The sequence below is a fragment of the Pundamilia nyererei genome, unplaced genomic scaffold, assembly GCF_000239375.1.
Source record: "Pundamilia nyererei isolate P.nyererei 1_Seehausen unplaced genomic scaffold, PunNye1.0 scaffold00036, whole genome shotgun sequence".
NCBI lineage: Eukaryota > Metazoa > Chordata > Actinopteri > Cichliformes > Cichlidae > Pundamilia > Pundamilia nyererei.
In genome coordinates, this window is record NW_005187437.1 from 570,329 (window position 1) to 588,125 (window position 17,797).

The 17,797-nt window shown below is 37.7% G+C and overlaps 1 protein-coding gene across 1 annotated transcript in view; it reads right to left on the reverse strand.

Moving 5' to 3' along the window:
* LOC102209247 (E3 ubiquitin-protein ligase RNF213-like) overlaps positions 1-17,797 on the reverse strand; it is a 46,925-nt gene that overhangs the window by 20,940 nt on the left and 8,188 nt on the right. Inside the window, exons 4-21 of the mRNA XM_013910109.1 lie at positions 15,217-15,354; positions 14,736-14,888; positions 13,408-14,644; positions 12,664-12,848; positions 12,354-12,509; positions 8,650-12,210; positions 7,939-8,069; positions 6,372-6,467; positions 6,150-6,271; positions 5,822-5,935; positions 5,657-5,706; positions 4,985-5,135; positions 3,931-4,066; positions 3,511-3,696; positions 2,472-2,596; positions 2,203-2,363; positions 1,443-1,643; positions 1,100-1,287 (exon numbers count right to left, since the gene is read on the reverse strand). Coding sequence (XP_013765563.1) covers positions 1,100-1,287; positions 1,443-1,643; positions 2,203-2,363; positions 2,472-2,596; positions 3,511-3,696; positions 3,931-4,066; positions 4,985-5,135; positions 5,657-5,706; positions 5,822-5,935; positions 6,150-6,271; positions 6,372-6,467; positions 7,939-8,069; positions 8,650-12,210; positions 12,354-12,509; positions 12,664-12,848; positions 13,408-14,644; positions 14,736-14,888; positions 15,217-15,354 — 7,091 coding nt within the window. The remainder of the gene's footprint in view (positions 1-1,099; positions 1,288-1,442; positions 1,644-2,202; positions 2,364-2,471; positions 2,597-3,510; positions 3,697-3,930; positions 4,067-4,984; positions 5,136-5,656; positions 5,707-5,821; positions 5,936-6,149; positions 6,272-6,371; positions 6,468-7,938; positions 8,070-8,649; positions 12,211-12,353; positions 12,510-12,663; positions 12,849-13,407; positions 14,645-14,735; positions 14,889-15,216; positions 15,355-17,797) is intronic.

Sequence of the window (17,797 nt, forward strand, 5' to 3'; positions counted from 1 at the left end):
ATATACATATATATATATATATACACTAATGATAGACTAATGATATGAGCTGTGTCATATCATCCTGGTCATTTTTATGTGATATAAAATATTTATGCTTCAAACAACAAGATAAGCTTAGGCACGACTGAGCTCCGTGCCAGCCTCTAAAGACAATTGAGTAAAAAACATGGAGCTACTTAAATAACCAATAACAAAGCAGAGTACAAAATATGGAAGACTATGAAGAAGGAGACACTAGTAGCTGTTGATGTGCCACCCAAATGTAAACAACTGACTCAACAAGCTACACTTGCTAATTATCAGGAAGAGCCAGCGGTGGATGGAAACTAATGCTGTGGTCAAATAGTGGTAAATCAGGACAAGAAGTTGGCTGAAAAGCTTGACCCAACATACAATGTCCCAAATAGAAAATAATTTTCAGTTTTATTATGTGATGATACTGTGCAGCATTGTAGAATTACACAGTTGAGTTGAGTTACAGTTAGTGTTCAACTAGTACTAGTGGTTATTACATACTTAGAATTTCCAGGAAGATATTACATAGGCTACTTTTGTGCTTACATTTGACTTATACTGGGTCATTTATACTGGCAATATATTCACACTTAAAATGAGATTGTGTCATCATTGACAGCAGCTCATTGGAAAAGAGGACAATGCCCTTTATTTTGTTTGCACTAATACATGTTGCTGCCCGCAAGCTGCAATCACACAAAAAAAAGTTCAGTTTTTTGTTTCTATATCATCAGAAATATCATTATTACAGATTTTCTTATAATGTTTTGACATAACTTTAGGGCTATATCACCCACCCCTACAGCACTATCAAAGTCAGCATTTTACACCTGTGTTAGGATTTACTAAACATGTCGGTTAGCAATGGGGGGAAGCATAAGTTGACACTTTAATGTCCCAGATCTTATGTTTAAATAGGTGTGCTACATCTTTGCTAAAATAAGAATATACTGCATTAAAAAATCCCCATAACTTTAAGTCATAACAATAAATAACTACAAAAATCTTTCGCAGTTTCTTTCAGTCAACACTAGAGAGAACTGGGCAACAAAATTCTACTTTCACTGCATCAGTATCTTACCTGACGTCACGGAGTACTTTCTTGCAGTGCTCACCATACTGTTGAAGATTATTTTGAGAGCAAATCAATTCCAGTGAAGCCTGCACTTTCTTCACCTTCCTCAGCCAATGCTGGCAGCGGGTATCACTCTCTAAATTACAAGGTTCCAGGCTTTCAACACATGCCGTGGCTGCATAGACATCCAAAACCTACAGCAGAACAAAACAGTTTGTAAGTGATTAAGCAGTTTTCTAATATTTATAATATCCTTTGAATAGTTCTATGATTGTTAAAAATATCCACACCCTAAAGGCAATTTTATAAATAAATTGTCAGAGCACCAGGAATGAAGAAATACACTTACCATTTCAGGACAACGTCTAATTTGCTGGTTTCTTTGCAAAGGTGAAACAATTTCAGTGTGTAGAGAAATCATCCGTGAAAGGTTCTGAAGACGGCTTTGGCAAAAATGATAGGCAATGTGGATGAGCGGTAGAGAAAGCTCATCATCTCGTTTTTGTCTCTGTATTTCGCCAACACAGCTGGCCATGGCCTGACAAAGTAGCTGAGGAGTAAAGGCCCAAGTAGATTACTGACACAATATTTGTTTGGAATATTAGCAACTTAAACTGGCATTACATTTAATGTATTATTTTGATTGAAAAAATTCCGAATGATTATGTCCCACTCTGAGCCATGTAAAGCACCAAATACAAAGTGTAATTAACAAAGCATTGCTTTGATCTGCTCCACATTGTTGCTATGCATTATAATACTTCCACACTCATTCCAGCAAACTTATATTTGAACCTTTAAAGTTACCTTTAATGATTAGTTTTTACCAGTACTTTGATGAAAAGATTTAGCTAATCCTAATTGCTCCACTATATTAGAGTGTAGTAAACTGGATGGTTGTGACAACTGAGAAAGGTTTGTGCAGTGATTTTTTTCTTCTTATTGGATTTTATGTTGTTGGGTAGTGGGATTTACCTCAAACCAAAGGTAACATTAATCAAACATAAGCATTTTCAAGAAAACATGAAGCAAGCCTATATTTGAGGAAATGAAAAGTCACATTGTACTAATGGAGACAGTTATTGTGCATTTTCCTTCTTTCATCTCACCTCTAATTTTTCATCTGATGCCACTTTCATGGTCATGGAAACAAAATCCTGCAGGTACTTTTTGAAAAATTCGTTTTTCAATTTTTCATTCACATTTTTTGCCATGTAAGTGCCAAGTGGAGTTTTCAAGAACAAATCATGGAAATCCCCAAACGAATGCTCTGTAAGAAAAATTAAAAAAGGTAAGAGTTCCATTAATATATTAGGATTCAATTTAAAATAAAAAGGTTTAAACTAACAATTAAAGCACAACTTCAAGGCATATTTACTTTGATGTTTTGATTGTCTTGCTTGCATCATGAGCCCATCTAGGAAGTCTTTGATCCACCAACTGAATGGCATACGGCAGCACATGGTGTGGCCACCTGTGATGTGGCTTTGTACCATTAATACTCTGTAAAAGTAAGAGGGCCAAGATTAATTTTTTTTTTACAAATGCTATTTTTAAATAGATGATGTGCCAGAAAATTAACCACTTTGACAAGAGTAATTTTACCACTGATCATTTAAAAAGACTGTCCCTTAAAAAACCCCAAAGTCAAACAATTTGCACTGAATACACTGACCAGCTACTTAATTAGTTACAATTGTTCAGCTGCTCATTAACTTTCTAATCAGCCAAAGACAGTAACTCAGTGCATTTAGACAAAACAACCTGATCATCAATTGGTATTTTAAAACATAATCATTGCTAGGGTTGCATCTCTGAACACAAACACATCAAATCTTAAAGCAGGTGGGCTTCTAAAGCTGCAGAAGACAACACTGGATACAATTCCTGTTAGCTAAGAACAAGAAAGTGAGGCTACCGTTTGTATGAACTTGCCAAAGCTGGAGAGTGTCAAATTCTTCTATTGCACCCTTATGGATCCATCCTACTTTGTATCAATAGTTCCAGCTGCTGCTGGTGTAATGGTGTGGGAGATATCCTTTGGCCAAACCATGGGCCCCTTAGTACCAACTACATGTAATTTAAAGACCATAGCCTACGTATTACAGGTGACAATGTTCATTCCTTTGTGATGACAGTGTACCCATCTGATGGCTGCTTCGCACTATGTCACAAAGATCAAATCATCACAAACTGGTTTCTTGAGCATGAGAAAGAATTCTCTGCACTCAAATGGCCTCCACAGTTACCAAATTTCAATCCAATAGATGTGGGAGATTGACATCAGAGATGTGCAACCAACAAATTTTCATCAACTGTGTGATGCTATCATATCAATATGCACAAGAATTAGGCAGTTCTGAAGGCAAAGGGGTCCAATCTGATATGAGCAAATACCATAACCAAAAGATACCTACTTGTTTTCCACCCTCACATACGGCACACTGAGCATCTCTTTGTTCCCAAAAATTTCAAGCCAGAGGTTCCTGATATCTTCTTCATCATCCAAGAGAAGGTCCATATTGCAATCTCGGTCAATGATTGAGACCAAGTAGGCCAGAAGTGGAGTGACAACCGCTTGGATTTTCCTCCACAGTGTGTGTCTGAAAGAAATATTCATGCAACTTTCATAAAATCAGCCTGACATCTGCTGATATCAACCCAGGGTTACAGGTGAGACAAGTAACTGTTGTGTCTTGTTTGGAGTTGTGTATTTTACATTTGACATAAAATGTATTTCAATAAATGATGAATAAGTGATTTAATGAAATACACCCCCCCCCCAGCAAAAAAAAGAGAAAAAAGTATGGCATGAGGCAAATGTTACAGAAACTTACAGAAATGTCCCTCCTTCTTGAAGAGAAATGACATTAGATGCCTCATTCAGGACCCAGCTTTTTGGATTGGGGATGTTGACCTCATAATCCTTTAACAGTGAGTGAAGACGCTTCCTCACAATTTCTGCAAACACTCCTTGAAAACAAAATTAATTTATGTCATCACATTTTTTCATCAAAATGCATTTTGGCTGCAGTTTCATTGTAGCTGTCCATAACACTGACCCTACTGCGAGGTAAATATGAATCTGTGAGTTTTGTTTGAAACTTGTGTCTTAAGTTGCCATGTAAAACGGGCTGACTGTTAGCTGCGATTAGCCGCTAACTTAGCCTAGTATGTTTGCTTAGCTCATGTCCTGCTCTGTACTCATGTATTTAGCAAATGTTAATATTGCTGACAGAGTATGTAACAGTATGCAAATCGGCATTTACCAGGGTTATTTAATTCAGTAGGAGGACACAGAGGTCTTTGCTGGCAGGCCAGAGAGGTCCCTTCTGTTTTTCTTATGTGTTAACGTGAGAATATGTGAATACAGCAACTGTGAGTGCTGCTGCTGTGCCTTGCTGGTGGCCTTGACCCAGTTTCCCCGACTAGCCCCTTGAACTGCCTGGAGCCATGAGTACTGTTGTTTGCACGTGCTTTTATTTTAGTGCTTGGCAACAAGTGAAGCGGCCATGTTGTTTTAGGTCCCAACGCACCCGAGCCACGACTCAGGCCTGCAACAAGGTGTTTGCTAACACGGAAAGACTGTTGCAGTTAAGGTGTGTGTGTCGGTGAGAGTGTGTGTGGGCCCACCATATTATTTAATTATTTGGTTACAGTTGATATTAGATACCTTACCTTTTGTGTTATTGGAGCTAATCATTACTAAAGTGGAGTTGAATTTATAATTGACCTGCTTGTCTGTGGTTCATTTCCATATAGTCTATTTTATTGCACATGTCATGTCACAAGCATCAAAAAGGGAGTATCAGTAGTAAGTAACAAGAGGAACCCAGGACCCCTCTCAATAGAATGTGGGACGGGTGTTACATTTACATCATTATTTTCTACCTTGAGTATAATTTCCATCCAGAAGAGTGAGCAGATTTTCAACCCTCTTGGTGCTAAATTCTCCACTGTCCACTTCATCTCTCAGCATGCTCACTGCACTCTGCACACAACTTCTCACCAGATCTGTAGTATCAAATACATCTTCCAAAACCTGAAAAAAATTATTACAAAATAATTGTGAATTATTATTAATAAGAAAATGAATAGTAATGATTAACACACACAACATTTAAACCACTGCTTACTGCTATCACAGCATTCTCAGAAGAGTAACTGTCAAGTGGGTGGGATATATTAGTCAACCAGTGAGACTGTCTTACATAACTCAGAATCAAAGATTTTCTGACAGATGCAGCTGTTTGAATTCAAAAAACATTAAAAAAAAATTAAATTTTTTTTCCATATTGATATCATTGTAATATTTTAAATATCATCACTGGATATTGGATTGGATTGGATTTTATCTATTTCAGCACTGACAAATATGTTTAGTAGTTACACTGAATAAGCCTGGTACCACTGATTAAAAGTATTGAAAAAAGAAGACAATAAATGTAAAAGAGGGAAAGTGGTAATAAATATTAAACCTTCTCAGAGATGAATAAACTGTCCTTTGGTCGTGTGGAAATACCGATATTCTATCAAGGTTTAAATGTGGTAAATAACACTTACAGTGGATTCAGCTATTTGTGGTACACCGGTGTAATCTTCTGTCTCCATGGCTTGGAAAAAAGAATTATTATTATTATTATTATTATTATTATTATTATTATTATTAGTAGTAGTAGTAGTAGTAGTATACAAAATATTCCACAGGAAAAAAAAATGGTGATTTACCCTCAGGTGGATCTTCAAAAAGATCACTGATGCGTTGGTTTTTCAAAGAAAGAACATCTGAAACAAACTCTTTTGATCTTCTGAGATCATCGATGTGAACAGATCTCCAAGGACCTGAAAAGGTATGAATAAGAAAGACACAGTTAACTGTTGTCCTCTGTGAACACTAAATTTTTTGATGTTGACGTTTAATGTGTTACATAACACATTAAACATGAAACATGTTTATTAAAATATATATTAACATTAAAACATCACAAATTCGCTGACATGAAATAAAACCTTTGTTTGTCTGTGTGTGTGTGTGTCTGTGTGTGGCAGGACTAACCGCCTTGAAAACCAACATAGGTCGTCCCACCCTCCATTCGAGGTAGCTTGATGACAAAGTACACAAACGTCTTCATGTCATCAGTAGTGTCATACTTGTTTATTTCATTGAAGCATGAATATCTTTGAAATTCAAACAAGAAAGTAAAAGAGAAAATTAGAAATTTTGCATTAATGTTAGCAAATTAAATAAAAGTCATTATGGGATGATCTTCCTGCTCACTTGGCTGAAGAAAGAATATTCCTTCTGTGGGAGCCTTCATCATACTCCGCTTGGATAATAAGCACTTTGTCTGCAAGTGTTGAGCCCAGAAATTCCCTAGTATTGAGACATATATTAAAACATATATTTGAATAAACACAACAATAACTAAGTGGTATGTGGATCCATGCATCTACTCACTATAATAGACACTAGGGGTGCAACAATACTCGTATCGATATTGAACCGTTTGATACAGTGCTTTCGGTTTGCTACACATATGTATCGAACAATACAAATTTTTTAATTTATTTGATCAACTTTTCTTCTGACGATGCTGTCTGTGTTGAGAGCTCAGTGGATCTGCGTTCGACTACTCCGCCTAGGCTGCACTGTCGAGCGCAGATCCACTGAGCGCAGCGCAAGCTAGCAAGACAGAAGCTAAGCTCGTTGCAACATGGCAAATTGAACCTCCCCCACCCTCATTCAGATGTGGCCTTTGGAACTATTTTGGTCTTCATGTGAAGTATGACCCTGGAGTTAAGCGCGTCACGGACAAAAGTAAAACAGTATGTCGGATGCGCCACGCAATGCTCAATTACATTCAATTCAATTCAATTCAATTTTATTTATATAGCGCCAAATCACAACAAAAGTCGCCTCAAGGCGCTTCATAGATACAGAGAAAAACCCAACAATTATATGACCCCCCTATGAGCAAGCACTTTGGCGACAGTGGGAAGGAAAAACTCCCTTTTAACAGGAAGAAACCTCCGGCAGAACCAGGCTCAGGGAGGGGCGGCCATCTGCTGCGACCAGTTGGGTGGGAACTACTGCGTTAGCACAGTTAGCTCATTGACGCCATCCAGCCCCACGCACGGGGCGATCCGCGGTAGCTCGTTAACAGAGATTTGCCGTGTTGTGGCTTTAACGTCATTTCAACGAGATTAACGCTGACAGCACTAGTGGGAACACAACGAATATGACTGCACATTTACTCCAACATCATCCTAGTGCAAAGACAAGTGGAAGCCGAGAAAAACAACAAGCACGCATGCTACAAACTTTACCCGAGTCATTTAGACAGCCGTTAGCACACGATTCTCCTTATGGGGACCTGATATGTTTAACATGTTGCTGAGAATATAGCCCAGAAGAAGCGTATAGTATAGCTTTTATTTTTTGAAAAAGCCATTTCTCTTTAATAAACTCTCTTTTCCAAAGATGAGTATTTCTCGATCAGATAGATTTATTATTTTATCCCTTTGTTGTTTCAGCAACATTAAATTTAAAAACTGTACGTTTGAGTTAAAATATATATTTCTAATTTTAATAAATTACAAATTAAAAAAGCATGAACATTTTCTTGTATCGAAAAAATATCAAACCGTGACACCAAAGTATCGAACCGAACCTTGAATGTTATGTATAGTTGCACCCCTAATAGACACCATTAATTTTAATTGATTATAATAAGAAAGATCACAAGATATAAAAGCACAAGGGTGTAAAAAAAAAAGACAGGTGATCAGTTTAATTAAAATGAACACCAGCAGATGATTTATTTATTTATATTATGAATGCATACCTGATTTTCTTGAGGAAAGAGTACTCAGTATCAAACTGCTGGAGTGATAGCAGCTGTACAGCATCCAGCTTTATCTGGTTCTGCAGCTGTTGAGTGTCTGTTGCAGTGAGCAGCCTGGAAAAGGTTGTAACCTTGAGAATAGAAAAGAACCAAGAATGACAAAATGACAAAAAAAGACAACCCACATTTTGTGTATTTTCATGTCTCCTTCATGTGTCATTATATGTAATTAATAAAGCATTCCACAAACTATTTGGTATTGTTTATACACAGTATCAGGTTTTCCTCACATTTAGTTAGCCACGTGAAATTCTAACTGTCTTTTAACAAAACCAAATAAGAATTATACTGAAGCCTTAAAAAAATCTTAACTAATGCTTCTTCTTTCCATGATAATATGAAAGTTGAAAAACCGTTAGCAGAAAATAGTGTGAGAAATTAAGAGTATATTAAGTAAAAACTAGTTGTAATATGAAGAACATATTTTTCTTTAAAAACTTACTCTCAGTGCAAATAAAGAGTCCTGACATCAACCTGACATCAACACCCAACATATGCCCATAATGACACTTAATATTCCTTCTTTTGAACTAAAAATTATAGCAGTTTCAACGGGCCTAGAATTCAAGACAGATTATCAATACTTGGTTTAAACAAGTTACAAAGTTATTCGGCTGCTGTGTAATATTTGAAAGCAAACAAAAAAATTACCTCAGTGAATAAGAAGTGTGACTGTTCAGGCTGCTGGGTGTGATACACAATGTAGTCTCCCAGTGAACTGTGCATTGCTTCTTTAACAAACTCTTGCATTAAATGCTCTTGTTCCTCATCAGGCAGTTTGGATTTTTCCAAACGAACCACTGAGTCCAGAGTGGCACAGTTGAGCAGAATGTCTTTGGCTTTGTTCAGAGTGACCTGAGCATCAGTCTCAGTACTCTCACGCTCTGTTACTTGCATGACCACAGAGGAACAAGTGTCTGAGTGATAGCCAATGAACACATCACTTGGATCATACTTCTTTTCTGAGGAGTAACTACTTAAGGAGACAAAATCATTAACCCATTCCTCCAGTTGTCTGGCAATGATCTTCTGTTCCTCTGTGAGGACAGTGTTGATGTCAAGGTAGTGTTTCTCCAACCTGTTAATGAGTGGTATTGGAAACTGCTCATAAACCACTTCCTTCTCTTCAATGACGATGAGCCTGAAGTTTTGGTGAACTCTGCATTTCACACGATGTGTTCCTAAACCAAGATCAACATAATTTTGACCTCCGAGGGTCACATAGTACTGATTTAGAGCATCGTACAGACTTTCATACAGATTTTGAAGGTTGAGAAGCACAACTGTCTGTCCTGTCTCCATGCACACTTTGACACGGTTTATGTTCCTGCAAATCTGTGTGTACTCCTGATCCTTTGGGAAACTTGACCCAAAGATTATCTCTGGGCGAATTTGATGAGAGCAGAATATCTTTTGGAGAATCTGAAGAGCAGCAAAGTTTTTTGTGAGTACTAAAAGGTAACGACTTTCCTCCATTTTGGAAGCTGGACAGATGCTTTGCTCAACCATATCAATAGTTGTGATATTAGTATTGGAAAAGTCAGTTCCGACTTCTCTGCTGAATATGTCAATTACATCAACATCATCTTTTCCGCTAAAGTTTCGCAGGACTGCTCCGGTGATCTGATCTGCAGTAGGACGCTTATTAGACGTTTTGGTAATTGAAAATAACATTTTTATCAGACTGTAGAAATCCCGCAGACCAAAAAATCCGTTGCCTTCATCGCATACTGTCATATATGCTTTTGCAAAAGGCTCAAACAGACCATTAATCTTTTCAAGAACATGTTGATCAGAGGAACAGATTCCTCTGGCACTTTTGATGAGCTCTTGCTCATTTAAATCTCCACGGGACACAAAAATTCCACGATTCATCTTGGCAGGATCCAGTGCCCAGTTGGAAATTCCAATGAACCCAACCCTTTTATGAGGTTTTGGCTCATCATCAACACAACCCTCTTCCAGTAATGGGTGCAGTGCTTTCAGTGGCATTTTCGGGGAATCCTCAGCCAATCCAATCTCATCAAGAACAACTACTGAAATATATTCATCCAGGTTTTTGCTTTCTTGAAAGCGGGCACATTGCTTGAATGTATTGATGATTCCTTCAGGAGTTGAATGAGGGCTACACTGGAAAGACACCAGATGTATTTGCTTGAGCTTTTTGTAGAGGTCAGAATGTGATGTAGGACCCTGCATTGCGTCCGCAACTAGAGTTTTAGATAGTGATTTGGAGCTTCCTGGTTTCCCAACAATAAAAAGGGGAATTCTCAGCTCAATGCAGACCACCATCATGAAAAAGTTCTCTTTCAAAGCCTCATTTCTGGCTATTGTCTCAGCCATGGGTACACCATTGAGCAGGAGATCCTGCATGAGTTGAATTTCCTGCATTATTCTCTGTGGTTTATACTCAGGAAGAATTTGGCTGATAGTTTTCAGATATTTGTTTTTGCTCTCCAAACAGGACTGATAGCACACTCCAGTAGCCATCAAGAGTGACCAGATTACTCTGTCACTAGCAGGTAGTTTTTTTTGTCTGTGTGATTGCTGCTGTAAAAAGGCTTTTAGAGCTTCAGCAAACATTGGGTGATTTTTGTGGAACCACAGAAATACTTGCATGCAACGTTCAACATCTCTCAGACTGACAAAGCTACATTCATCTTTCCTCTCTCTCAAGAACTTTTGCGATGACGATAACACTTTAATTATTGTTGGGATATAGTTTTTGTCAATCGCGCTGGCCTTCACCTGTCTTTGTACTATTTGTTCAATGTACATTTGCTCTGTTGTGTCATTGAGCTGTCCAAAATCCCAAACAAGAGGTATCATGCTGGGTGGTAACACATGAACACGATACACAAGCTGGCGGAGAGGGATGGAGCAAAGTCTGTCTTCAGTCTCCTCAGCCCGAACCCGGTAACCCAGTCCTGATGCTTCCAGCCGCTCGATCATCTGGTCTGTATGTTTTCTGTAAGGGTTGCAGGCTGCAATAATATATAACCCTGTATTAGAGCAAAACTCTTCTCCCTGCACTGAATTATCACAAAGGATCTCCTTGATGCTACTAACGGCTTCTGTGGTGTTTGCCTCATCAAAGAAAAGAACTGAGTCAAGATCATGATTCTCTTTATTGGTCCTTGCAAGAGTTTCAGCTTCCTTCACTTTCTCATAAATCATTTCTGACGTAGTTCCTCCATGAACTTTGACCAGTTTCATGTTTTCTGCTGGTGCTCCACATCTTCTTAGTTCACACATAAATTTTATCAGCCTTGTTTTACCGCATCCTGTCTCCCCCATTATGATGACAGGAATGCCACACCTGAATCTCATATGAATTGCCATCATTTTGAGGATATTGTCGGTGGTCAATTCATATGTTACATCGGGATCTGTTGGCCACTTGATGCCAAGCACACTGCACAGATGCTCAATCTTGTCAGCTCTAGAAAGCTGATCAAAGTCGGCATTGAAAGGAACTCTCTGATGTTTTAAGCCATTGTACAGCTGTTGAGTCATGATGTTCTTCTTAATCACTTCTTCTGTCAAAGGATTTACTGCATCAACCCCTTTCTGGCCATTGGGCCTAAGGTGAAATCCAATGAATGTCATGGACATGTGGTCGTCATTAAAAAAGATGTATGGATGTGGCTCTGATTCCCACCTTTTTCTAATGAGGAATGGAGCTAAGTCTTTTTCTTTTAGTCCACTGATGTCAACGTGTTGCCTCCCTGGGCTCTGGTCAGTGATGCATAGTGATGGTGTTGCAAAGTCTTTGGACATCAAGATCATGAACTCAACCACAAAGTTTTTGAACCCACAAAGAGTGTCTCCAACCAACTCAAATTTGCAGAAAACTGAATTCTCACAGTCTTTCAACTGAAGATTAAGAAACCAGACAAAGTTACGCAGCTCTGCCCATGATGGATCGATTATACCACAATTGATTAAGAGTATCTGAAGACACTTTGCATGAGTCCCTTCAATGCCTCGGTAAGTAAAGTTGTCAAGACTGTCATTGTTGTGAAAACGTGTGAGGTACTGGTATGGTCTTTGATAAGCTTCACTCCTGAAACATTCATCATCCATGAGGGGGTCATCACAGTCCATGTCTGGATTTTGCTCTTTCTGCATTTCCAAAGTCATAACCTCTTTTGGTGGACGGCAAAACACCTTTGGGAAAACATCCAAGAATGCAAAGTTTTCCTTTCGTCCCTAAAAGTATATAAATATATAATTATGTTTAGAACATTCAGGTCTATTCTCAATCTTAATATCATCTTCCCCTACAAGCTGCAAATCGCAAGTTCAGCAATTATCTGTATATAAACTGTACAAGCAGTAAAATCTCCACTCACTGATCTGGTGGCACATCTGTTCTGATCATTTGTGGTTTCTAGTAATTCAATGATATATAAGTGGTTCTGGCTGCAGTGCCACATCTGTCCATCTGAATCCATCAGGTACCGCAAAAAGAATAGCTTGAATATCAGCTCATTCAGGCCTTTTTGCACCTATAAACAACGTATGAGAAAAAAAAAATCGGTATTACTAGATAAAGCAATTTATGACTAGCTAAGGGATTCTCAAAGAATCAAAATTTAGATTTAAATTGAATAATTTCATAAATAATAGCACTTTTACTATGGCTACTTAAAAATGACTTACCGAAGATGTGACATCAAAGTGAAACACCTTAATTTCATTTTGTTGTGGTGTGTCATACAAAAACTGAAGAATCTTGTTATCATCAACCTCATGTTCAGTTAGTCTGATGCACTTCTTAAATGGCATTCCTTGTGTGGCACATTTCTTTAGCTTTTCATACAGTCTTTGGACATACAGTGACTTGCCTAAAATGGTAGAATAACAATCTATTAACTGGTTGACAGAAATCATGTCAATAATTGTATTTTTCACACAACGCAAGATACAATTCAGTACCCTGTTTTCTATATAAATACTGCAAACTTATAATATTTATTGTAAAACGTATTTCAAAGATATTTGCACTTGTTGTCAGTATTAAAGTAACTGCTAAGCATTACTGGACATTTTAAAGTAAAATAACTGAAATCTGAAAGTTGCTGTATGCTGTGTAAATAACTATGTTATTAAATTACAACAAACATGCTTTAAGATGGATTTTAAAGGAGTGTACCACTTTAACAAAATTACATGGGGTTCCCTAAAAAATATGTGATAAAGGAACTACATATTGTCTTTATCTATAGTAGATGATATTGCAAAATGCATGAATAAAACCTTATTAAAGTCTGGATTAAAGCTTTTAGAGCAAATTTATGCATAAACGTAAAAAGAGATGTATTTTTTAAGGTTTTATTGATGTCCCATCTTAACAATTATTTTACATAATGGATTGACAGAGAGAAAGTCACATTTAAAACTCACCTACTCCTGCACGACTGGAAGCAACAATACCCAGAGAATGGCCACCTTTGAACATGGCGTTCTTGTAATCTGAGGTAACGATGTAATGAAGGGACAAGTACTGCTGGATCTTTTCCAGTGGCTCTTGTGGCACAAAGTCTGTTTTGTACTGACTGAAGGCAGTAGGGATATAAGTGTGCTCTCTATCAGAGCTGCAAAAGATCACTAGCCTGTAATCCTTTTTATGGGAATGCAGTTTCTGAAAACACTTTTCCATTGCACAGCTAACATCATAGGAAAGCTGGTCTGCCCACAGCATTGTGTAAATCTTCTGGCCAGTGTCACCTGATGTGAGGCATCTTCTCAGGAAAAGCTCTACTTGTTCATAAGATGTTGAAGGGGTACACAAAAACACTTCATCATAAGTTGGCAATGGCTCAAAGTCACTGGTCATGTACAAGCAGATACTTGAAGTCAGGATCTCATCATGTTGGCAGATTATGAGATTAGGTTGTTTTGACTTTAGGCCTTTTGGAAACTCCCTTCTGAGTGAATGGTCTTTCGTCTCTGAGAGTACCGGTTCATCTTCCAACTCATTCTGATTTCGGTTTTCTGTCATCAACTGCAAGAGACGTCCTAAACTCCTAATGTCTAGTAAGTCATGGAAAAATATTTCCTTGTTTTTCATGTAACCATTCCACAACTCCTCCAACTCTTTCAATCCAAGAGCCTTGTCTGCTTCATCTGCTGAGTCACTGTCATGTGCAAAATGACTAACACTGGGTGACGATGGCTCACTGTGTTCATTATCCCTTTTGCCATATTGGTTATAAAACCTTCTCCAAATACTCCGGACATCTGATGTTGTGCAGTTTGCTTTGATAAAAGAAAGCATCATCAGCGCTTTGTCTTCGAGTTCTGCATTCATGTTTGTTGGAATCAGAACACTGCACAAGTAGAATATTTGTTCTGCTGTGAAGTAGTTTAAGTAGTAGTGGTTAAATCTCTGTGTGTCCATGAAGTTTTGCCAGTCATCAAGAAACATCTCCATCTTCTTGGATAGAGCCGTAAGCTGTTCAACTAAGTTTCCATTTACTTGGAAGCCACACAGGGTCTTGCAAAACCTAATTTCCATAATGATACATGGGTCACTCTGAGTTTTACAAAAAATCTTAGCTTCCCAACACCTGAAAAGTGGGTTCCCTGCAGTGTGAAGGTCTACGAATGCTTTGGCAAATCTTTGGATGTTTTCAAACACCTGAATATGAAGAAGAAATTAGATTACAGGTGACATAAAAATATAAGCTATTGTTAAAACATCAATGTAGCAAATGATAACAAAATCATACCTCAGTGAAGCGCTCCACTTCGCTCTGATTTTGTTGCTTTTTTCCAGACATAAGCATAAGTTTATTTTGCAGTTCTTTCAGGTCCTCATAGGTATATGTCATGTTTGCATGTCCATCCTCAATTTGCAAGGTCAGTGAATTCTCTAAAGTAATCTAAAAAGGGAAAAATAAAAAATGATTACTGTAGAAGTGTGTTTGTCCTTCGACCGAGAAACTATGATCCCATGCACATACGCACATTAGTACAGTGAAAGGTTAACAGGAAAATCAGCTTAAAGGGGAACTTATCTAAAAAATTTATTGTTCAAATATGTTTGTTTTTTAGAATTTATATACATAATACTCAAATAAAATTACAAAGAAATTCACATAAAAGGTGACACTAACTACTACAAGAAAAAGTTTTACAATGTTTTATTGTAAAACTTTTTTTATTTTATTTTGAAATTATAAAACACTGACATGTAATTCATTTGTGTACCTTTTTCTGGTTTTGTGCCTTGATAAAATATATTCCCCTTTCATTGATGGATGTAGCCAGAGACAGAGATGAAAATTCAACAGATCCATGGCTTTCTCTAACAGTTGTTAACCAGTCCAGGTGGCGTGAAGTATCCCGCTGAAATGAGACATCAAACAAAACAATTTATGTATTTCTAGGTGGACTAAATGTTTTTATAAATGTCCAATAAAATAATTGAAGATGAGTTAATTGGAAATATGTGTTCCAGACTACGGACATGGTAAATCAAAAGAGATAACCCGAGCATATCACAGACTGTAGTTTTTCTTTTTATGTACTTGGTTTGTGGCAGTGGTAAGTAATTATTTTGCTGTATACTGACTTCCAAATAAATCCTTTTATTGAGAAGGCTTCCTTCCCAAAATAATTCCTTAATAGACACAACTTTAAATTTGTGTAATCTACATTATTTAGATTTGCTATTTGACTGCTCCCACTCCTGATGAAGGTGAGGATGAGTAGTATTGTAGCCACTTTGGCATTCAGAATCAGTTGTGCCACATTAAAATATATTTGGCAAACCTGGAGCGTAGTCCAAAATGTGGTTGTTTTTCTGTTGAATATTTTAAGTTCCTTCTTCATTTTTATTCAACAGCAGTTTTAGTTTATATTTTATTTGTTTGTTATGTCCAGTGGTTAATATTGAATTTATACACAACTTACAAACTTACTGCCTTAGGAACTACTTTAGTATAAAGTTTAGAAAGTTCTTATAGATCCTGGTGGTCCTGCTCATAAGCATTTTTTCCTTAAAGGCATTTATTGAGTTTTAATCTTTACAATAACACCACCATAAAACAAAACAAAACAAACCCAAACCAAAACAAAACAGACAAAACAAACAACTCAGCTCAAGGATACAAATAAATAAATAGAAACACTATGCACTCCACACTGTATATAAATGCCACTTGTTTTGCACATACTCAACTCTGTATATTTTTATATATTTTATTTATTATTATTTTTTTACTATTTAATTTGTAAAATGTATACACACACACACACACACACACACGTAGGATAATATTTAGTATACACATCCAGAAATGCATACACTATTATATATTGTACATATATTTATTAGTTTCAGATGTAGCCATTCTTGTATTTGCTGGTTTGTGTTGTTGTGTTTGCACATTTCTGTTGCTTGTGGGGCTCGCACACAAGAATTTCACTCGCATGTGCTGTGCCAGTGTGCCTGCACATGCGATGTGACAATAAAAGTGATTTGATTTGATTTGATTTGAGAAAATTAAGACACTTTGATGTTGAGACACAATTAGCAATACTCATATGCAGAGATGGGCAGGAACGCGTTACAAGTAACGCGTTATTGCCCATCAGATGTAACGCGTTACTGCCCAGATTACTTTTTTCAGGTAACGAGTAAAGTAAGGAATTACTCTTGCAAAAACGGTAATTAGATTACCGTTACTTTCCCGTAGGAACGCTGCATTACTGCGTTACTAAAACCGTGATTTTTTTGCGACGTTCGTGGCAACAGCTGTGTGCAGATCAACAATGGATCATATATCGAGTGTGGGAGAGAGTATGAGCGTGCAGCGTTTAAAGCGTGGAAGTACTGACCTTACTTTGAGTTTGATTCCATAAAAAGTGACAAAAACATTAGTGTCCGTTGTGCGTGGGAAGAAAACTTCTTTTTACAGCAAAAAACCCCCTAAACTTCCAAGCAAGCACCGGGAGTGTGCTACCACGTAATGGGAAATTCACAGAGAAACTCGTGGATTCTTCAACTGACCGCTGCGGCACACCTGCACCAGAGCAAACCTCCGCCTACGCCAGCGGTCCCCAACCTTTTTTGCGCCACGGACCGGTTTATGCCCGACAATATTTTCATGGACCGGCCTTTAAGGTGTCGCGGATAAATACAACAAAATAAAACTAGTACCGGTACCAAAAAAAAGAAGATTTATTCATAACACACATGAAAAGACCCAGGAAAAACGATAACAAAATAACGCTGAAAACCGATAAAAACCCTGAAAACTATACATTTCACACCTGAGCCTCAACTCTCGCGGCCCGGTACCAAACGACTTACGGCCGGGGCGGTCTGAGGCCCGGGGGTTGGGGACCGCTGGCCTACGCCACTCCTGCTTTACAGGTGAAAATAGAGCAAAAGGACCGCTAGTCTTTGATGTTATTTATTTTCTGCTGTGTTTTACTTGCATCTATTTGAAAGAGTGAGTGTAAACACAAAAACAAAAAATTATGTGCTGGAATGTGCAGAAAATAAGTTTAAATGTTAAACAAATTTCTTCCAGTCAGAGAATGTTGCATATAATTACCAGTGTTGGGACTAACGCGTTATTAAGTAACGCGTTACAGTAACTACGTTATTATTGTGGTAACGAGCACGGTAACTAGTTATTATGCCAAAATCAGGAACACGTTAGTCGTTACTGGGCTTTAGATAGGGTCGTTACTCGTTACTTCGTGTGGTGGCTATCGCGGAGCTTCCACAGATTCAGTAACATTAGCAAGTGGTGGAGGCCAGCAGGTGGATGAAGAAAAA